Here is a 23,483-nt window from a genome sequence, read left to right as displayed (position 1 = left end):
CACAGAGAGGTTAGGCGACTTACTCAAGGTTGTGCAGCCGGTTTATCAGATGCGAGACAAATCCCAATTTCCCAGCTTTGAGGTCAGCCCTTCCTCCTTTACACCAGGCTGGCTTGGAGGAGTGGTGTGAAATAAAGCTGGACAGGCAGGTGGAAGTCGGACTCTGGAGGGACTTAAATGGGAGGCTGATAGGTTTGTATCTTGTCCCAGAGGCAAGAGAGATGCTCTGAAGGTTTTTATTTAGAGCAGCTGGTTACCCTACTGTTACCATATCCTTAGAAGGTTATTTCAGCAGCTGCATGAAGGATGGATTAGAGATTGGGAGGCGGGGTGGAAGCTAAAGAGCAAGGAGAACAGCCTGGGAAGAATTGGTGTGGTAGTTGAGTAGGGAGGACTATGACAGTGGTAATGATGGTAACAATTACTCAGATTTCTAAAAATGCGTTAAGATGTTTGAAATGCTTTTCCCACTATCACCCTGTGAAGTCCTGTTGAAAATGTTATCACCACCATTTTGCAGATGAGAAAATGGAAACTGAAAAAATTAAATGACTGCCCAAGGGCACTAGGAAGTATCAGAGACAAATCCAAATCTAAAGGACGGACAGGAAATACAAGGTGAGGAAAATGGAAGAGTCACGGTCAACTTCAAGGTTATAAAGGTGGCCCATCAGGAGGATGGTGGGGACTTGATGGGCTTAGAGATATTTGCAGGAGAGATGGATTTGAGGGAAGGTGATGGGGGGAGGGAAAGGGAACAAGTTCATAATCTGGTCCCTCTACCAGATGAACCAAGACGTTTGAATTGCTGTTGTTTTGAGATCAGGGCTCCCTCCCTTGCAAAGGCTGGAAGAGAAGGGACCACTCAGGAGCTGACTCCAGTTCTGATCCCTCCAGGATAGGCAAGATAGGGAGACCTGATCTCAAAGCACACTTAGGTATTCTTAGGCAGCTTACTGCTCCGTCCCATTGCTCTTCCCACTCCCAGGGCTTCACCCTATCTGATGGCATTACCCCTCCTCAGCTTTAGCCCCACCACAGCTCAGAACTCTCAATCCATCAGCCTTAGTCTTCCCAGCTCAGGGGGCCTGCCAGTGCTGCTCTGCCCACATTCCTGAGTCTCCCTGGTGAGGTGTCTTCATTCACCAGAACCCTCAGCTCCAGCTTGGATCTCTCCAGCTCTGCACAACCCACAGAGCCTCTGTTTTGCGGTGTTAGGCCTTGACAGCATCCTTTAAATAAACAGGACACATTCCACTCAGCCCTGAAGCAACTTGACCTTAAGGAAGGACTGGAAGGAGTTTAATGGAAGCAGTCAAAAGCTAACTCACAGATAATAGACAAGCCTGGGACCTTGAAATTCACAGAAAGAATCAAGATATGTGGATGTGTTTTGTTAAGTGGGAGAAAAATACCAACAGCTTTCATTGGTGGAGACTATGATAAAGCACCACGTTGGCAAGAAATGTGTTCATCAAAAGTGCTTTGGAAAATAGAGAAAGCAAGGGAGAATGGGGAGGAGTGGGAGTCCAAGTTTGGAAAGGAGTTCAGTGTCATCCTAGGAGGCTGGGCTTGGAAGAACCTCAGAGGTCATCAAATACATCTCATACCAGAGTAAGAATTCCACCGAGAACATTCCAACAGGGGATTATCCAGTCTCTCTTTGGACATTCCAGTGATGGGCAACTCACTACTTCCACACTGGACAGCCTCAAGGGCTAGTAGATTCTGATGACTTTACAAGTAAATTCTTCCTAAGGTTGAGTCCTGTAACTTGAATCTGAGATATTAGCAGGGGCAGGGAATCTCCCACCTGAGGACTGCATAGAGTCTGGCATTGCCAAGGCAACCCACGGGGAGGGGGGCTAGAAATTCAATAAATCTGAGGACTTTTAAGGTATGAATTAGTTAAATGTCTGACCAAATATTGTCCATGATATTGTAAATATCCAAATGGCCCTTGGTAAGAAACAAAGGCTCCCCACCTCTCTGGACAAAGGGCTTTAGAGGTCAGCTAGAAGGAGGCATTGTGATCTAATGGGAAGAGCATTGGCATTGGAGTGGAGGATTTGGGTTCCAATCTCACCTCTGCCCCACCCGCAGTTCACTTTACATTTGGCCAGTGTCCTTGTGCACAAATTGGGGAAGGGTGACTTCTGAGGGTCCCTTCTCACAATCTAGGAGTCTGTTGCCAGATCCAGTTTTCTTTACAGGTTTGTGACTTGTGAGCCAATTAGAACCTCTCTGGGCATATCTGCTTTTCTGCTGAAAGAGGGGATTGGATGAAATATCTTGGGAGACCCTTTCTAGCTTCAGAACCATGATCCCACAAACTCCTTCATTTTCCAGAAGAGGAAACTAGAGCCTGTGGATGTTGTGACTTACCCATGGATAAGCTGGGATTTGAACCTTGGTCCTCTCCAGCACTGTTTCCACCCAACTTGGTGCTAATTCTGCACTCTAGGGCCAATAAGGGCAAATTGAGTTCTCCTTTTATATGATAGTCCTTAAAATATTTGAAAACAGCTGTCATGGTTTTCCTTAAGCAGGGACAAGGTGGTAAAATGTTTAACAACTGGCTCTCTATTTTTTAAATTTTTTTATTTAAGGCAATTTAAGATTTGCCCAAGGTCATACAGCTAGGTAATTAAGTGTCTGAGGCTGGATTTGAACTTAGGTCCTCCCGACTCCAGGGCTGGTGTTCTATCCACTGTGGCACCTAGATGCCCCATGGCTCTCTCTCTTTTTTTTTTTAAGATTTATTTATTTTGAGTTTTACAAATTTCCTCCCAATCTTCCCCCCCACCCCAGAAGGCAATCTGTTAGTCTTTACATTGTTTCCATGGTATACACTGATCTCAGTTGAATGTGGAAAGAAATCATACCATTAAGGAAGAAAAATAAAGTATAAGAGATAGCAGAATTACATAATAAGGTAACATTTTTTTCCTAAATTAAAGGTAATAGTCTTTGGTCTTTGTTCAAATTCCATGAGTCTTTCTTTGGATACAGATGGTATACTCTATTGCAGACAGCCCAAAATTGTCCCTGGTTGTTGCACTGATGGAATGAGCAAGTCCATCAAAGTTGACCATCACCCCCATGTTGCTGTTAGGGTATACAGTGTTTTTCTGGTTCTGCTCGTCTCACTCAGCATCAGTTCATGCAAATCCCTCCAGGCTTCCCTGAAATCCTGTCCCTCCTGGTTTCTAATAGAACAATAGTGTTTTATGACATACATATACCACAGTTTGTTAAGCCATTCCCCAATTGAAGGACATTCATTTAATTTCTAATTCTTTGCCACCACAAACAGGGCTACTATAAGTATTTTTGTACAAGTGATGTTTTTACCCTTTTTCATCATCTCTTCAGGGTATAGACCCAGTAGTGGTATAGCTGGATCAAAGGGTATGCTCATTTTTGTTGCCCTTTGGGCGTAATTTCAAATTTCTCTCCAGAAAGGTTGGATGAGTTCACAGCTCCACCAACAATGCATCAGTGTCCCAGATTTCCCACAACTCTTCCAACATGGATCGTTATCTTTTCTGGTTATATTGGTGGTACCTCAGAGAAGCTTTAATTTGCATTTCTCTAATAAGTAATGATTTAATTTTTCATATGACTATGGATTGCTTTGATTTCCTCTTCTGTAAATTGCATGGCTCAGCTCTCTGTTTAAAAAATGTACTCTGACACAAAATATTTAAAATTAATTAAAATTTTATTTCAATATATTGCCAATTTTTTAAATTAAAAAAATTTTAAATGTGCCTCACAAATTTCCAAGGCATCCTTGTATCGGGGCCATGCTACTCTCAATAGCATTCTGATATACTTTTTCATTTACTGTCTGTTAATATTTTTCTTTACCACTTTTCTAGATAACCAGCAAAATAACTCAAACCCTGATTTGTAACATTTGCCATTTTTTGTAACATTTTTTTTTTTTTGCAAGGCAATGGGGTTAGGTGATTTGCCCAAGATCACCTAACTAGGTAATTGTCTGAGGCTAGATTTGAACTCAGGCCCTCTTGACTCCAGGACTGGTGCTCTATCCACTGTACCACCTCGCTGCCCCTATTTGTCAGATTGCTGATACTAAAATTTGAACTAGTTCTGATGCCCTCTCTACCCATTCTGAGCCTTTTTTCTCCAGACTAAATATTCCCAGTTCCTTTAATTAATTCACCATCCTGATCTCAGTTCCCCTCTAGCTGTGCTGTCTTCCATCAAAGTCTTTCCTTAAAGAAGGTACCTCAGGCCCTAAGTCCATGTGAGCTGTCCAAGGTAGAGCACAGTATGTATCAATACTTCCCTTGTCCTTGATAATGGTTCTAATAGTTTAAAATCATGTTAATTTTTCTTTGTTTGGGGGGGAGGGAGTTGCTACTTGGTTGCTTTGTGTTATTTGCCATCCACCAAAACCCCCAAGTCTTCCCCCCAACCAAGTTATTTAGCCATGACTCCATGAGATCCTGTCCACCAAGTATTTCACAAACCTTCACATCTCAAAGCATCAGTTATTCTGACTGATGCTCTGTAACATCTCATTCTTCTCATCTTCGGAGCTCAGGTAGAAACAGTCCCAGAAGAGTCTGCTATTCTGCTACCATCTTATTCTTTTGTGTTCTGTGTTCTGCAGACTATTCACAGGGGGATGGAATCATTATCTCATTCTCATTTTCAATGGAGTGATTATTATCTCCCCAATCGTGTGCTTAGCCAGTGGATTTTTCAAGGTCCAAATGTAGGACCTTCCATTTATCTCTATTAAAAATCACCTTATCAGATTGAAACCATTCTATCAAGATCCTTTTGGAACCTTTTTTTTTTTTATCTTTTCAGAGGAAAAGCCCTGTGAGCCCATATTGGGGAACATTTTAGCATCAAAGAGATTGTCCAGTTCTGAGATCTTGAAACTCAGCTCTTGACCTTATTTGCCCATGGACTAATTTTGACTAATCACCCCCCTCCTGTCTCTGCTAATGTTCTAGATTTTGTAATCATGCCTCAGCTGTGGTCTCACACGGAAATTTCTTTCAGCACCTGGGGCCTTCTCATCTTGGAACAACCCTCTGCTATGTTGACTCTCTTCTTACTAATGGGTTCCTTCCTGGGGTCTCCATAGGGAGGCAAGTCCTAAACTGCTCAACCTCCTTTCCCCTCCTGGTTCTGTTTTTGAGTTTTTAAACTTGAATACCATGTACCCTTATGTTCAGGCACCTTCCTTTCATCCCTCATCCTCACCCCTTCCCTATTTGTTCCCTTTTTATCCTGTTCCCCCTTTTGTTTTTAAACTCCTTGAAGGACTGTCTTTTTTGTTTATATTTGTATTCTCACCATTTAGCACAGTGCAGTCATTTCAGTCATGTCTAACTCCATCTGGGGTTTTCTTGGCAAAGATACTGGACTGACTGATTTGCCATTTCTTTCTCCAGCTCATCTGACAGATGAGGAAACTGAGGCAAACAGGGCAACACGACCTGCCCAGCGTCACAGCTAATAATTGTCTGTAGTGGGACTGAATTTGGGAAGATGAGTCTTCCTCACTTCAGGTGCACTATGGTATCCTCCAGCTGTTCTTGGTGAGAAGATGCAGGTCCAGGAAACCACGAGACTCGTTCAAACTCACATGAGTGAATGCCCGAGCTGCGGAGCAGAAACCAGCTGGTTTGTTACTGATCCTACTAAGTGATGCTGCATTTGGTCAGGAAGTCCTGGGTTCAAATTCCATCTCTGGCATTTACGAGGGGAATGAACCTTTCCCTTTCAGGGCCTCAGTTTCCCCAACTGTTCGATGAGGGAGCTGGACTCAACGGCCTCTAATGTTCACTTCAAGCTTTACATCTATGTTTCTATGTCTACATCAATATAAACTCTGGCCAGTTAAAAGTTGAATCTGTACTTAGAGGATTTGTGTTTGAATCCTGACAGTCTGTGACTGACCAATTTATTGAACCTTTTGGGGCTTCAGTTTCCTCATCCACAAAATGAGAAGTTCCTGAGGCTTCTTTGAACTCAACATTTGGAATCTTATGATCTGTTAGCAGGGTGGGCATGCATTCAAACCAGGGGTCTTTAACCTGTGATTTTTTTTTTTTTTTTTGGCAAGGCAATGGGGTTAAGTGACTTGCCCAAAGTCATACAACTAGGTAATTAAGTGTCTGAGACCAGATTTGAACTCAGGTACTCCTGACTCCAGGGTTGGTGTTCTATCCACTGTACCACCCAGCTGTCCCCTGTGATCTCATCTTAAAAAAATATTTTGATAACTATTTTATGAATTTAAAAACTTGATTTTGAGAAAGGGTTCTCTAGACTTCCCCAGACTGTCTGCCCGAGGGGTCCAAGAGACAGAAAAGATTTAAGAACCCCTAATTTAAGCACAGGACACCCGGCAGCAGCTGCCACATCTGTTGTACAACTCAGGGAAATAAACTTTCTCCTTTTATAGAGACACCAAGTGGCTTGATGCAAATTCTAATTTTTTTTTTATTGTTTTTCTCCTGAAAGATATCTCATCACAGTGAAACAGCAGGTTTCTGTCCCCAGATCCATTGTTCCAACAAGAGGAGGAAAGCTCAGGATTACCAAGGCCAGCCTGTAGGTTGGGGGGCGGTCCTTGAACCCAGTACTCAGAGGGGACAAGAGGAAACTGACAGTGTGCTGACGTTAATTCAAACAAAGAAGGGGAAAAAACCCAAAACCACCCACCCCAAAGGTATCTCACTGGGGTGGATTTTTCCAAAAGAGTTGGACAGCCCCTGTGAATCTGGCATTTTCCATGCCAAACTGAATCTTCTGAAGAAAATGAACCGATGGCTTCTGGGACCCACGTGTCTTGGCAAGAGAATAAGCCCAAGGCTGGCTATTGAGGCTGCTGCTATTCATTTCTGAGCACTGCCAGATACCCAGTGGTTGTCTTTGACTCTGGCTGAAGTGAGACTAATCAGGAAACTCGATGCAGGAAAGGGGAGCTGAGGAATTTTAATCAACCTGACCAAGGGTGGGGAGGGAGTTTCAAAGAGAGCTGCCACTGGCAGCCCAGAGAGTGGGGGTGGGGGAGCAGCCTCTAGCCTCTTAATAAAGGCAAAAGCTGGTGAATCTCCAGTCTCACCTGGACCCTCTCCTCATTCTTTGGACCAAGTTCATCAACTCTGTCACTAGCACTCAGAGGTGTTTTCTTTACCCTAGAGAGGCAGGTGCTACCCTCGGCCCATCTCCAAAATCAGTGGGTGGGCAGACCCCCCACCCCCACCTCCTCATTGAGCTGGTTTGAAAGCATCATTCTAGGCAGGGAGTTTGAGGGCTCATTCAGAGGTAGGAGGGGGAGAGCTGAATAAAATGAATATAAAGAGACAGATTGAATCTTCAGGCAGAGCTCCCTTCCCGAGTAGCATAGAGACGGGACAGTGTAGGCAGAGGTCTGGCTACAGTCTAGCTTCATCCTATTCCTATGAAGCCCCAGAAGACCCAGCACCAACATCTGGACAGGGGCCCTTCACTCAAAGGGTAGTCCAGTTCCCAGTGACCGAGAGGAAAGAGGGCAGCTGGGTCCACTTTCCTCTTCCTGCTGTCCATTCTCAGAATCAGCTCAGTTTCCTTGGGGATGGACAGTAGCTGTCAAAAGTGGGTACAGGACTGCCCCTGTGCCCATCATACGGAGGACTGCTGGGGTCTGTGAGGGCTGTAGGAAAGGTGGATCCTGTTCCAGCTTGGAACAAATCCTCAAGGCAGCTTGGTAAACAAAAAGTTCACAGGCCCTAAAGGACCTGGAACACTGCTGTGTGTGTGTGTGTGTGTGTGTGTGTGTGTGTGTGTGTTCCACAGAAAAGTCCAGTTTGTATGGGTCCATGACAAAAGCCGAGACAGGCTCCTTTGTCAGCATCAGCAACGAGGACTCATCCATGTGTGCCTCTTGCCTGTGGGAACAAGAAAAATGACAAAAAAGGGAAAGGTCCATAGATAAAGATGGCCATAAACTCCTCCCTGCCATGCAGGTGTTGCACCAGGAGGGCAAAATTGTCCTAGCTAAACCTAAATTCAAAATCTGACTCTGCCGTCTCACCATCTCATCAGCAAAATGAGGGGGTTTGATGGGGGTGTAGTGGGTTGACTTGAATTCTAATCTTGCTTCAGATTTCATTGACTAGCCAAGAGAGCCTCTGCAAAGTCTTCATATTTGTGGGCCTCAGTTTCCTCATCTGTAAAATGGTGGAGGGTTGGACTTGATCTCAGAGGTGCCTTCCAGCCCTAGAAACCTGCGGGTCCACAGGCTTGACGGATGCAGTCAAGTGCCTTCAACCTTGACTGTCCTGCGGCGGGGGAGTTTTGGCTGAACCCCACATGCAAGGATAGGAACAGAATTGTTCCTAGAAGTAACCATCCCCCGCTGCAGAAATGAACCTGTCAGAGCTCAGGAAGAGTTCGACGAAGCCTCGTCCACAAAGAGCTCCTGGATTTCTGAAAAAGGAGTCTTTTTAATTATTATTTTTAGCCTTCAATGAAAAAAAAAAGAAAAAAATGGGCATTGGGTGGTGGAAGTGTTTCTGAGAGAATATTCTCCCTCTACTGTCAGACCTATTGCTGCCTTGCAATTTTACCTGCAGGGACAAGGGATCCCCCAGGAAACCTCAAGGAAAGGAGCTCCCCTTGAATTTTCAGATCTTTGGCATCCAAGAAGAGAGGAGCTGGGAAGTCACCCGGTTAATAATGTCCTCCCAGTCAGTCAAAGTGGCCCTGTTTGGGGACAATTCAGTGTAAGGATGCCTTAGGGACTTGGGGAAACCTGGATTCTGGAAATGCCCAAATCAAATCCCAGATCAACTATTACCACCTGTCTGGCCTCTCTGGGCCTCAGTTTCCCCACCTGCAAAATGAGGGGATTGGACTAGAGATGGCCACCATGATACCTTCTAGTTCTAAATCTATGCTACTGTGATTTCTGACCTGCTTACTTTTCCCTTGAACAGTTTTGCCTCTCATTTCCCACTTCCTTGCCTTTGCCCTGACAGTGACCCATGCCTTCTCTCCTCTTCATTCTATGGGAAACCTTTCCTCATCCCTCCAGGTATATGTGCTAGATCCCTCCCAAGTAAATAACACCTCTCTGGGCCTCAGTTTCTCCATCTCTAATCAAAGGGTTGGACTAGATGAATTTGAAGATACCTTCTAGCTCTAAATATAGGCTCCAATGATCAATTAATTAATTACAAATATTGATTAATCCCTATTCTAAGCACCGGGAGTAAAAGCTACCTTTTGCCTTTCTTTGCATCCCCTTTTCAGCACAGGTCCTGGAAGACAACAGGAGTTTAATAAACGCTTATTGATGTGATACAAAGTAAGTTTAGGGGATAAGCATTTAAATAGCACCTACTGTGGCCCAGGTCCTGTGCTTATTATTACCTCCTCCAATTCTCACAACAACCCTTTGAGGCAGGTTCTTTTTTTAATAGCCTCATTTTACAGTTAAGGAAACTGAGGCAAACAGAAGTTGACTTGCTCAAGGTCACAAATCTAGTAAGTGCCTGAGACTGGATGGGAACCTCAGCTCTTCCCAACTCCAGGCCCAGCACTTTACTCATCCTGTTGTCCATTTGAGAAGGAAACAAGTCTTACTCTCAAGGAACTGACCTTCTGGAAAGTTTGCATGAGGGTCCTGTCTCCTATATTCCTGAGAAGACTGGGTCCATCTGACCTGAGGTCCCTCTGCTTCCATTCTCTCTAATTCAGACCCATGTTGATCCCCATTCTTTCCTCTTCTTTAGTCTCAGGGGATGAGATCACTATTTTGTTGGAGCCACAGGGTCCATCTCCTCCCAGCAGTGGCCAGCTGGGTCCTTAGTAGTCAGTGACTGTTGGGGGTCTCCAAATGCCCTGTGGGGACTACCTTCAGATTTCTAGGGATAGCTCCAAAGAGGGTGTTGGGGTACATACAGTAGGGGGCTGATAAATACTTTTTACAGTTCACATAAAAGGAAAGGGCTAAATGATGGTTTTTAAGGTCCCTTATCCCTTTCAATTCTAGCCCTGTTGTTTAGGAGTCCTTTATGTAAAATGGGAATAAAAATAGTACCATCTCTGGATCAAATGAGATAATAATTGTTAAGGGCTTAGTATAGGGCCTAGCACAGAGTATATAGATTTATATCTGATAGCTATTATATATAACATATATATATATATATATATATATATATATATATATATATATATATATATATATATATATACTTGCCCAAGGCCACACAGCTAGGTAATTATGAAGTGTGTGAGGTCTGATTTGAACTCAGGTCCTCCTGACTCCAGGGCCAGTGCTCTATCCACTGCACCACCTAGCTGTCACTATTATTATATTTGGTGAGGATCACATGAGATAACATCTGAAGTATGTTGTAATCTTTAAAGTAATATATATATATATATCAGTAATAATATATGATATATAATATATGATATATAATATATGATTATATATAATATAATATAATATATCAGTATATAATAATATATCAGTAATGATCAAGTGTTATTATTGCTGGCTAATCAATAGCAATGTGTTAATGATTACCAATTAGCCATCAATAATCAATTAGATTTGAAGGAATATTTCCTAATTAAGAATAGCTATGACAGTTACCACCAAAATAATATAATATAGTCTCCCCAACCAAGGGTTGTCATTTCCCTCACAAGTCACTTGTGAAGAGCGGGCTCCTTCTGAGAGTTAGCACAAACACGTCAGGGGTAAAGGGCTAACTCATAGCTTGGTCATCAGGAGTCCCTTTTTTTCCCCACTGTAGAGTCCTTATAAAGTTTCTTTTGATTCTTTGAGGGTCTCCAAGGATTAGAAAGCCTTCCCCTACAACTCATCTCTTCCCTGAAGGGTCATCCTTCCTGGGAAGCTGCCTTCCCTTGGCAGGGTCTCATTTGTTCTCTGTGTGTCTCTCAGCCCCCGGTTCTGGGGATGGACCCTCCAAGGATTCCGGCCTTTGGATGTTCATAAGGTTCTGAACTGGCTCTGGATACTCAGCCGGCAGGTTTCTCTCTCTTCCAACTATCAGTCCAATCTGCCTTGTAGCTATGTCAGGGAAACTCAGGAGTTTAGAAGAGTCCTCCCTACTAGGCTAAATTACTAGGAGGATCCACTTTGACCAATTACAAGATATTATCTATACTCTCTCCACTAGACTCTTCCTGCCCCTCATTCTTTCAGATTTGTTAAGGATTTATTCACACCTAGCTTACTTTTGATTGACTGGCTGATTGAAGAGCTGTCTGGACTTTCTATGATGAATTAAAGCCCGCGAACTAAACATAAGCAAGACTCTTTCTGAATTTGTTGTGAACTAACCATGAGCAAGACTCTGTGTTATTTGTCATTTCTCCCAATTAGAATCAGAATTCCTTGAGAGCATCGACTTATATTTTGGCATCCTCAGCACCTAGGGTAATGCCCAATAATGTACAGAGGAGACTGCTTTTTCCGTTTCATGTAAAATGAAAAGTTTAAACTTGATGAATCCTAAATAAGAAGATTCCTACTTTCAACTGATGATCAGATCAGTCATATCAACCCACCAGCATTTATTAATGTTTGATGCTCTGATCCACTGTGCTAGGGACTGGGGTTCCAAGCTCAAAGGATGGGCTTGGAACCAGGAAGACTCATCTTCATGGCTTCAAATTTGATCTCAGACACTCACTGGTTTTGTGATCCTGGGCAAGTCACTTAACCTTGTTTGCCTCAGTTTCCTCATCTGTAAAATGAGCTGGAGAAGGCAATGGGAAATCACTCTAGTATCTTTTTTTTAAGTCCTAAATGGAGTCACTAAGAGTCTGATATGACTGAAATAATTCAACAAGAACAATAAAATTATATAAAAAATAAATACAGGGTATCCCAATAACCTTAGCATTGATTTAAGTTTTTAGTAGCTTAAAACAATGTTAGGTTTTTGGGGTTTTTTGCAAGGCAAATGGGGTTAAGTGGCTTGCCCAAGGCCACACAGCTAGGTAATTATTAAGTGTTTGAGACCGGATTTGAACCCAGGTACTCCTGACTCCAGGGAGTCCAGGGCTGGTGCTTTATCCACTGCACCACCTAGCCGCCCCAGCTTAAAACAATGTTGAGAAGCCTTGTATGAGGAGAAAAAATATAAAAAAAAATACAGTGTGGTTAATAGAGGTAATTTGGGAGGGAGAGTTATGACAGTTGGAGGGGATCAGGAAAGGCTTCAAGTCAATGGAGATGCTTGAGCCATACCTTGAAGGCAGAGAGAGATTCTGGGAGGTAGTCCAGACATGGGGACACAGCCAGTTAGGTTGGGGGTAAGGTAATGGGAGCTGGCATGTTGTGCATGCAGAACAGAGAGAAGGCCATTTTGGCTGTAGAATGCAGGAAGGAGATATTGTATAACAAGGCTGAAAAGACAGGTTGGAGTCAGGTTGTGCAGGGCTTTAAAAGTCTAATTAGCCAAATGCCCCTTCCCTCTCCATTCATTCTAATCTGGAACAATGTGGATTTAGGGGATGATGGGGAAATGGTCTGCTGGAAAGCAGTGGGGTCTGAAGAGCTGGTGGCAAAGTTCAGCTGTCAGGAAGTCAGGGAGACCCTGAGCTGGGTCAGGGAGATGCCCCAGAGGGGAGAGAAGAGTTTTTCACTTACTGGGAGCCTTGTGACTGTCGCTGTCAGAGCCATCCCCCTGCCAGTCTCCAGGGCCACTCTCTGGACCACTTTGGACTCCCCCAGCCTCACTGCTGAAGCTGGTCCCACTCTCCAAGGGGTGGCTAGAAGGCAGAGCCTGGTCCTGGGCTGCTCTGGGAAGATCACTGCTGCCACCTAGAAGATATCAGACAGTGGACTAGGGTATCTGGGGCACCTGCCTCTTTTGGATTTTAACTTGCTCCTCTACTCCCTTCTGGGGGTTGTGCCAACAGCATTAAGCACTCACTATATATTAGGAATTATGCTAAATACAAGAGATACAAAGAAATAGCAAACATTGTCCTTGTTTTCAGGCAGCTTACACTCTAACAAAGGAGGCAACTGGTCCATGAAGATGTATACATAAGATAAGTTAACCCAAGAGGGTTAAGACATTAACAACTGTTGGGAGGGAGTGGGCACAAGGAACCTCTTGGAGAGTGACATGCAATCCCTTCCAGTCTTAATCTTCAGAGAACTGAGCCCGAGGGCTTGGGGACTTCTAAGGGACCTTCCACTTCTTGAGTTTTGACCCATATAGGTCCCTATATGTGCCCCCATTGGAATCTGCCCTACCTCTCTGGAGGAACATGATGGTCAAAGATAGATCCATCCTTAATATTTACCATGGGGTCGGGCTCCATTAGGACTCAGATGGATAGGCCCATCTCTAATGAACTCAAAATGAGAAATCTGACTGCATCATAGAGTTCAGATGCCAAGGAGTTCAAGTCCTGTTTTTGGAGGGCGTGGACTCAAGATGGCAGAGATAGTTAAAGCAGTTTTGCCGAGCTCATTCTGCACAGTTTAGAAAACTCACCAGACTAAATTCTGACTGGGAAATTGAAGAAAAAGTCAAAAGTCACATTGAGTCATTTTTCTAGCCTAGGGAAGCTCAGGGAGACAGAGAGGTGTGTGAACACCAGAGAAGGGGCAGCCAATAGAGGGCTGAGACCAAGTGCTTAGGCAGGTCACTTCTCACTGATGAGCCTCAGTTTCCTTCTCTGTAAAACAAAGAAGGCCTCTAAGGTCCAAGTTAGCTCTAGAACAAGGGTCTAATATAACCCCTTCTTATACTCACTCTGCCTCCCTTTAGAAGGGTTATAATGAGCAAATGAAGAAGTGTGCATTTTTTTTGAAACTCTCAAGTTCCAAAAGAAATGTCTCCTTCAGGTGGTTGTCTCAGCTGAAGCCCAGCAGAGGATGTCGCCTTTCAGTGACTGCCCTAGGCCGATCTCCTAGGAGGGAGGGAGCATTCTTTCAGAGGGATGAGTTCCCCATCACTGAAAGTCCTCAAGGACGGGATGAGTGACCCCTTGCCTGCGATATTGCAGAGACTGGTCTGGAACAGTTCAGATTGGAGTGGATGGCCTCTGGGGTCCCTTTCAGGTCTGATTGTACAAATCAGCCCCTAACACTTTGAGCTAGCTTTCTCCTCCTCCCCTCAGTTAATGAGGGGTGAATATCCACTTAAATGCCCCCCAGAGAGTAGTTCAGACACTCTGCTTCGGTCTGCTCTGGTCAGCCTAGGCCTGCCCCTTCCAGCCTCTCGGTGGGGCAGGACTGGCCTGGCAACTCATCCCCCTTACCTGATTCTTTTTGCCATTTGCTATCTTTGAAGCTCTTGGCCCCGGCATCTTCTAGGCTGGAAGAGCTCAAGGTTGAGTCACTGTCGCTATCACTGGAAACCACTGGAAGAGACAAACACAGCCGGAGTGTGTTTATTCTTGCTCTCATTGGGTTTGCACCAGGCTGAGCAGGCCAGCTTCCATACTGGCCGTACATCTGAAAAGGAAGGGCTTCTTCACGGGGGAAGGGTGAGTAGTTACTCTTGACATCCCTAGGGAACAGAGCAAGAGGCAAAGGTCAGCTCCAATTAGAGGCTGGAGGGATTGTGATCGTAAGGAAGGAAAAACATCCTCAGTGTCAAAGGGATAATAGGCCAGGTAGGTGAGGGAGGGAGGGAGGTTGTGAAGGCTTTGTCTCTGGGGACCTTCTGGGAGCAGCCCTGGTTAGAAGCATTTGCTGATGTCAGTCACTGTGACACCCCATCACATCCTGCCCTACATGATTCCTTAGCGACATTCCTTGCCGCCAGGCCTGTCTCCCCAACTCAATGATATCACTGGATATTTGTAAAAGGCCTACAGGTTGCAAAGTGTTTAAATGACACGTCTCCTTTGATTCCCACAACACTCCAAAACAAGGCAAACCAGGGCAGGGACTAATCCATCACTTATTTAGCACTATTGGGATGTAAAGACAAATATCAATCAGTAAGCATCTATTAAACACCTCCTAAATCCCCAGCCCTATCCTGAGAGCCCAGGAAACAGTCAACAATAGTCTCTGCCCTCAGGAAGCTTACATTCTATAGCTACTGTCTATATGAAGAAATTGAGGTCCAGATTTTATTTGACTCCGGTGTTCAGAAGCGCAAGGAGAAAGAACAAGTTCATACTCTGTTCCACGCCTCCACAGTTTCACTTTATAACCCTGCACATAAAATACATATTTTCATTGATAACTTTTGTTATCCCTTTCCCTAGAAAACCTTGTCTCATCTAACAAAGACTTTTTTGAAAGGAAAAAGAAGAGTACAAACAAGCAAAACTAACCAAAACTTAGGGGGAAATCATCTGATAAGGTATGCAATGTTTTTCACTCATAGGCCTTTGCCTATGTAAAGGAATGGGGGACATTGTCCTCTTTTCTCTCCTTTGTGGGGCCATGTTTGTGCTTTGTCATTTTGCACCCTTCATCTTTGATTGTTCTCTGGCATATTCCTGCATTTTAGATAACTCTCCACCAGAGACCTAGAGTTTTGTCTGATTAGGAGGCAGTCTATTATTTATCTCGGTTTTCATGTTTTCATCATATAAAAGGGACCAGATGATAGCTTTCTACCACCCCTCACCCCCAACTCACACCAAGGTTGCCCATTTAGTCATTCTACCTGCATTGTCAGAGAGAGAATCACAGACCTCAGGCCTGGGAAGGATGAATGAGGTCATTTAGTCCAAACATGACCGAAAAGAGACCTTCTCTAGCACCCTGCCAGTTTTAATTTTATGAACCTATGATTCACTCAATTAGATTTCAAAATATGCTAGAAAGCAATAATTACCAAAACTATTTGGCACCATCATTCAATTCAACTCATTCACTCACTTATTCAAACAATCTATTATTGAAAGTCCCTACTACATATATAAAAAGCATTGTGTAAAGGCAAAGGCACAAGTGTGGTCCCTGCCCTCACGGAGTTTACATTCTATTGAAAGAAAATGAGGGGCGGCTAGGTGGCGCAGTGGATAGAGCACTGGTCCTGGAGTCAGGAGTACCTGAGTTCAAATTAGGCCTCAGATACTTAATAATGACCTAGCTGTGTGGCCTTGGGCAAGTCACTTAATCCCATTTGCCTTGCAAAAACCTTAAAACAAAAGAAAGAAAATGAGCATGGACACAGATCTTTCTTTGAGGATGCAGAAGGCATCTTAGAGAAGTCTGAGTTCTCGTTATGGGTATCAAAACCTGTTGTAAAAACTATATAACTGGGACTTTGGGCACCTGGAGCAAGACTCATGAAATGTTACCAAAGCAACATGAAACACACCTCAAATCAACTTTTTTAAGACATCAATCCAGCAAGGGGATGTTGGCATACAATCCCTATTATGAGGAGACAGAGATTCTGACAGAGATCACAGAAAAAAGGCAGATCATCATGAAGAGAAGAAGGAATAATGTGGGGTGGGGATTAGGAGGAACTCAGGTATAAAGTTGCTAACTCAGTCCCAGGCTAAATTATTTTGATCTGTTGAAGGAATCCAAGTATAATTGCACTGTCTATGTTTCTATCCTCTGGGGGAAAAATTCGGATTGCCCTACCCTAGTTATGGCTTTTTGTAAAAATAATACTTCAGTAGTCCAAGATCTGCGATTTCATCAGGTAGGCATTCCCTTTACCAGAGTAGGCTTCAACCCTTCTGTGGTTGGATAGATAGATGGTCTTTGAAAGAACCATAGTTAAAAAAGAAAAAAAAAAGACTCATTCTATGGACACCTGGTGAAATGTTTCTCCAGGTTTAGCTGGGTTGGTTCCCAGACATCAGAACTTGGCTCCTGGTATCTCTGAGAGCCCTTATTCACTTGCCTATTATGAGGAAGCTTTGGAGGGAGATTTTCATATTTTCCTGGTAATTTTCATTTCTTTTGCTCACCCACTTCTTTAAAGCAAAAAAGAAGCCTTAGTGATTATTTAGCCAGGCCACCTCATTTCATGGGGATTTTCCATTTTCCAGGGCCCTTTCACATGTAGGATCTCACTGGACTCTCCAAACTGCCCTGGGAGTCAGGTTGACACAACATTTCACATACAGTAACAATATGAAAGAGCAGAAGGTAAGGGACTGAAAGCTTCAAACCAGGAAGATCTAGGCTTATTTCCTGCCTTTTATGTATAATGGTTTTAACTTTCCTTTTAGGATTTATTTCACATTGCTTCCCCAATCACGGGGCAGTTCTGCTTCTTCTGGGCAAGTCCCTTAAACTCCCTGCCCCTTAGGCAACTCTCTAAGAGAGAGAGGTTGTAGAGAAGATGCCAATCTGCTTTGGTGGGAATTTCCTCACTTGGGAGTTCCCTACTAAAGTCCTAAAGTCTACTAAAAACTACAGTCCGATCTCAAATAATAATTGTGACACATGTGTATACACACATGCATATGGTTAGTATATATTTGTGTGTTGGGTATGTATGTGTGTATGTGCAATGCATACATCTGTATGTATAGGTATATGTCTGAGTCAGTCAATGTGGCATAGAGAGTTGGTCTTGGAACCATGAAGTTTCAGGGCCAAGTGTTGCCTTTGGCATCTATTGGCTGAGTGATCCTTAGTGAGTCACAACCTCTTAGTGGCTCTAGGTGACTCTTTTAGAAAGAGCTTCCTCATCCAAGACTTCCCTCCTTCGATGAAAGCATAGTCCAGTTCTGATTCCAACTTTAAATAATGTTCTAAATTTTGTAAATAGCTTTATAGACATCTTCTTTTTCTGAATCTCTGCTGTTGGTGCTGTGAGGTTGGTGCTGGTTATTATTCCCATTTTATAGATTAAGGGAACTGAGGCACAGTCACAGAGAGAGGAAAACATCCTGTTCAAGAATAAATATTTGGTGGCCAATTCTAGAATTCATGTCTCCTGAATTCCCAGGTCTGGTCCCTCTTCCGGATTAGAACATGGTGAAAGACAGCAATAGTCCCAACCATAATTATAATGACACTTGCTGTTATCTGGATTTTTGATAGGGTCTCTGAGATTGAGCTACCAAGATGGCTTCAGTCAAATAGTCAATGGGTTGGGCAGCTCCTTATTGGATAAACCAAACCCTCCTGCAGCACTGCCTATAACAGCCATTTCTCTTCAGGGCAACTCTATAGAAACCTCCTCAAAGAAAAAGAAACTCATGTGTGGAGAGAAAATCCATCCATTCAGTTTTCACTGACCTAGGGGCTGGGATAGGTAAAGTTTAGTTATCATGGTTGGGGATCTATCACCCTTTTGGTGACAACTGAGATGGTGGGGAGACTTAGATGTAACATACAGCTGCAGCAGGAAGACCCATGGAAGGCCAACACATGCCACTTTCCAGTTGAGTAGCCTTAAGGTTCATTTAGTTTCAGAACTGGAAGGGACTGGTGAGTCCCTGGGGGGAAGTAATTATTAGAAGCACTTTATATATCAGACCTCATGCAAGGGGCTGACAATCCAAAGGCACAAATAACCAGTCCCTGCCCTCACAGAGTTTACATTCTATTGAGAGAAATCAAACACTCACCATCTAGCAGCCTCATTGCTCTCAAATAACTCTAATTCTACTGCTTCAGTCAAACTGCATATCAGCATTTCTCAAATAAGGGGTTCCCTCACATTCTGATGAAATCCCATATCTGAACAAAAATAAAAATATTATGAAGTGAAGCGAGATGGTGAAGGAGGCAGAAGAACTGAACCCTTATTTGTATTTAAAAAGTGTTTGCATACTAAGTACCAATCACTTTTGATTTGAAATGAAGTTCATAATGAGAAAAGATTATGTAGGGTTGGTTGTGGTTGTGGTTGTGGTTGTGGTTGTTGTTACAAAAGGCAGAGTGGAAGGAAGCCAGTCTGGCTTCCATTGAAGCCCCTGCCTGGATGATGCAGGTGCCTTTGCCTCCAGGGTCATTTCACTCACAAAAGGCTCAGAGAGGAGGGTACCAGCTGTCAGAAAATGCTCTCACTTTCCCATCAGCCCCCTCTCTGCCACATCTTTTCTCATTGTGTCAGGGATTTCAAGTTAGGATCAAGCTGGAGCTTAGAGGGCTTTGCAAATCCCATTTCTAATCTACTCTAATAAATTCTGCTAAAGAAACCAACTGAAGAAAAGAAAGGAAGGAAAAGTTTGCAGTATCCTTGCCCAGTGCCTAAGCATCAGTGTCAGTGAAGAGAAAGATGCTTATGATCTGCCAGAGAGATGGGAGCTCCTGGAGAGAAGCCCAACACATTGTTCCCCAAATACTGCTAGCTTCCTTTGGAGAGGGGGGTGGGGGGAGCCCATGTTCCAGTAACATCCCCATGAAACCCAAACTGATCTAATCTACCATTCTGCTGCCACTGTTGTTCCTCCCTCCCTTCGCAGTCCAACTCATAAATCTTCTAGGTCCATTAACAAAGCTTTTTAGGCTCATAAATCTTTTGGCCCCTGCTCTTCCATCCTCAACAGATGATTCTCTCCCTTTCCCTACCTCCCATTCCCTGTTTCTTCCTTCACTTCCCTCCCAACTCCCACCCTGTCTTTCCCTCCCTCCCTCCCTTCCTCACTTGTCCTCTCTCTCCTGTCTTGTTTCTCTCCCCTCTCCCTTCTCCCTTCTCTCTCTCTCTCTCTCTCTCTCTCTCTCTCTCTCTCTCTCTCTCTCTCTCTCTCTGTTTCTCATCTTTAAGATAAATTTTGACTACATGTCCTCTAATGACTCTTTTTTTTCCTTAGATTTTTTTTCAAGGCAATGGCATTAAGTGGCTTGCCCAAGGCCACACAGCTAGGTAATTATTAAGTGTCTGAGGCCAGATTTGAACTCAGGTACTCCTGACTCCAGGGCCAGTGCTCTAACCATTGTGCCACCTAGCCACCCCCCCGCAATGACTCTTTTTAAGAAATTGCTATTTTATTTTATTTTCCCAATTACACGTTATGGTAAGTTTTTTCAGCATTCTTCCATTTGCATATCAAATGTCCTTTTTAATCCTAGATCTATAATCCCATGATCCTAGATGGACAATGCACCTCTTCCTGGAGTCTCAGTTTCTTCTTCTATAAAATAAGGGTGAACTCCAAATCTCTCTTTTTGTGATCCTGAGCAAATAATTTTCCTTGCCTGTCTCAGTGACCTCAGTTTCTTCATTTGTAAACTGGGAGTGATAACACACCCCACAGGGTTGCTATGAGGATCAAATGAAGCTGCTAGTTCCCTTCCCACAAACCACCTCACATTTTTTTCCTATTTTATATCTTCTTATTTGTGAACAGGTTATTTCTGTCATAGAATGTAAGCTCATTGAGGGCAGGGGCTGTTTCATTTTGGTCTTTCTAGGGTCCTTGCCCATTGGTATTGAGCTGGGGCTCAGTAAATGCTGTTGTTTGATTGGACCTCCCAGGCCAAGCACTGTGTGTGCATACAGAAGGTACTTAATGTTTACTGACTGATTTTTGACACCCTTACAGTACTATAAAAATTTATGATGGAGAGGATGTCACCCAAATGGATTGCCCTATGGCCACCTGGACTTGCAGGTGGTAGGAGGAGCTAGTGGGCAGCAGCAGAAGAGATCCCATGGCTACCACCCTTCAGAACTCTGCTCAAGGGCTTGAAACTCTTGGGGATTTTCCCTACCTACTTGGGGAAAGTCATGGTGTTAGCTCCCCCAGCCCACGCTGGCTGGTTGCTGAAAACAGAAGCTCAGGACTCAGCACTCCTAGCAATAACCACACTTCCTACTGCCCAGGCTTCCTCCCGTCGTTAGCCAGGGAAGCCCCACCTGGGCCAAGCAGCAACAGTCCTTTTTTGGGGACAGGCCAGTTTTGTGTGCCTGCTTTGCTCTTAAATGGATTATCAGCTTGACTGTCACCATGGAAACTCTGAGTCTTAGTACTCAGAGGGGGAGAAAAAAAATCTTTTTTTTTTTTTAAGAAAGTCACTCCTGACTGCCTCAAACAAAGAACAGGAACAACAGGGCTAGAATGCAATTATTGGGTTTGGAAGTTGAAGGACTTCGGTATCACAAATTGAGAGCTAGAAGAGGCAACAGTGTAGGCTCCCTGGAGAGGTCACCTGTCTTCCTTCTTATGGAGAGGAAACTGAGGTTCGGAGAAAGGAAGAGACTAGGAAACTAGGAAGTAACAGTGCCAGGATCACAACTCAGGTTGTTTTGCCATTGTTTCACTATTCTCAGCTGCCTCCCTTGCAGAACAAATACTAACCCTGAACTAGTAAAGGGATGACCCAAAGAAGTACCAGCATAAGGTTAAGGAGCCTAGTCTGGGCATCAGAAAACCTGGGAGCTGTTTCAAGCATTGTCTTTCATGTACTGTGCGATTCTGGGCAAAGGATTTTCCCTTCTTGGGTCCATATACTGTAAAGAAGGGGATAGGAAACTGGAAGCTGCATGAAGTATAACGTTCAGGCAATGGAAGGGACTCTGGGTCTGGAGCTGGTCCAAATCCTCCTTGAGTGACCTTGGGCAAATTATTCTATTTCCCTGGGCCTCAGTTTCTTTGTAAAATGGATGAAGGAGAGTCACCTCTGAGGTCTAGATATCTAAGTAATGGCCCGACATGATCAGTTTTGTTTTAGGATCATCAGTCAGACAGCTGTGTGGAGGATGGCTTGGGGAGAGGAGATATTAGGAAGGTTTCCCTAAAGGCTCCTTCTCCTTCTGGTAGAGAGGTGAGGGATTATAGGTACAAAGCCATGGGTGGTGAGTCAGCCTTGGTGGATTTTGCTGAATTGTGTTTTTAAAAGGATCTTTGTGACAAGGGAGGGTTTGTTAGCCAGGGGAGGGAAATTCAGAAATGAAACGTGATGTAGAAGCATCTATTCCATTTTTAAAAATGCAAAATCTAAGAAGGTAGGACTAGGGGACTTGGAGGACTGTTCATGCTTTGAACCATCTTCTGGTTCTACTTTAAGCTCAGGTTCTCACCCATCACAGTGAAGCACCCTTGATAATTCTTGAAGACTCTTCAGATTGGAGCTGCTGCTGGTGAGCAAGGCAAAGACCATTTCCAGGTTCTGCCTGAACTGAAGGTGGCCAGTCCAGTCCAGGGACAAGAGCTTGGGATCCCCAGAAGCAATTAAAACATATTGATATCGTGTCTCAGTGTTTCCAATTCTTCTCTCCCCCCCACCCCTGAAATTATGGGAATTAGGGAGGTGCTGAGATATTTTCAGCAAACATGCCGCCAAAGCAAAGCAGATGGTGGAAAATTTCACAGGCTGAAAAATAAAACAGGAAAAAAAATGCAACAGAAAGAATAGCAAAGCCTTGGGGACTCAGAGATGTTTCCTAATTAGCCCCTGCCCATCTCAAGGTGGAAAGAAGAGGCTGAGACAGCTGAGGCTGGTTTTGTAGATACTAGCTAGCTAGGGAGCTGTCCCTCAGCACCAGCATCACCACCACCATGATACATGGCTCACACAGTAGGAGCCAGGTTATGAGATCATTGACCCTTTGAGTTATTTCTAGCTTCCTCTGTGGTTACTCAAACATGCAGCCACCGGAGATCCTGCCAACAATCCCTTGTCTTTTGTGGTACAACTGAGCTCACAGAAACTGCAGGGATGGATGGTTTGGAGTCTGAGTCAGGCAAGAAGGAAGAGGCAGCTCTATTGGTCTTGAGAAGGCAACTGTAGGAGAGAACCACCACTAGGTGGCACAGCAGTTTGAGTACTGGATTTGGAGTCAAGAGGACTCCAATTCAAATCCTGCCTCAGAGTCCTTGGCAAGGGACTCTGGGCCCTGTTATCTTCATATATATATATATGTATACACACACACACACACACACACACATATATATATATACATGTATATATGAGGGGGTTGATTTAAAGTTCCTTCCATTTCTAACTCTATACTCCTTCCCTAACTCAGCACAAATTTAAGTGACTATTAAACATGGTGTCTGGGATATCTAGGAGTTTAATAACTGTTTATTGACAAGTTTCTAACCCGATCCTGTCTTCAAACTTCCCTATTTCTAATGAGGACATCCGTCACTCTGGCAAGTCTCCTTCCGGACCATTTGATCCAAGGTAGCTTTAGGAGCTTTTAATTCAACGATCTATTTCAGATGAGTAAAATGAGGCCCAAAGAGGTTAGACATATGCTGGCTATTTATACCTTGCCTGAAACATGGAACGTAGAGATGGGCATAGAATTACAAACAGGGTCTTGGGCAGGGCTTGGAGAAATGAAGAGATGTGACTAAGATCATTCAGCTGCTTAATGTCCCAGGTCCAGATTCAGGGTTCCCGACTCCTAATTCAGAATTTCTTGGCCCTAAGACAGGCTCTGCTTCATCACTCATAGCTAACATGGTGGTTTGGGATGGAGCTGGGACAACCATAATGCATCCATACCTGGGGCAAGGTAACCTCCTGCTTGTCTGCCCACTCACTGGTGCTTTTGATCTGTTCACCAGAACCCACTCAACCTTACGGAATCCTAAATCAATAC

At 43.9% G+C, this 23,483-nt stretch overlaps 1 protein-coding gene across 4 annotated transcripts in view; it reads right to left on the bottom strand.

The window, feature by feature from the left end:
* Positions 1-2,808: 2,808 nt before the first annotated feature.
* Positions 2,809-23,483, bottom strand: part of RPH3AL (rabphilin 3A like (without C2 domains)) — a 173,504-nt gene continuing 152,829 nt past the window's right edge. For 3 of the 4 annotated variants that reach the window (XM_074189162.1, XM_074189165.1, XM_074189163.1), the window contains 3 exons: positions 14,302-14,403; positions 12,674-12,847; positions 2,809-5,652 (listed from right to left, as the gene is read on the bottom strand). In XM_074189162.1, the coding sequence (XP_074045263.1) occupies positions 5,564-5,652; positions 12,674-12,847; positions 14,302-14,403 (365 nt within the window). In that variant the 3' untranslated portion in view covers positions 2,809-5,563. The other variant, XM_074189164.1, reaches the window with a different exon arrangement.

Source organism: Macrotis lagotis, chromosome 5 (genome assembly GCF_037893015.1).
Source record: "Macrotis lagotis isolate mMagLag1 chromosome 5, bilby.v1.9.chrom.fasta, whole genome shotgun sequence".
Lineage (NCBI taxonomy): Eukaryota > Metazoa > Chordata > Mammalia > Peramelemorphia > Peramelidae > Macrotis > Macrotis lagotis.
This window is presented reverse-complemented; position numbering and strand designations above follow the sequence as displayed.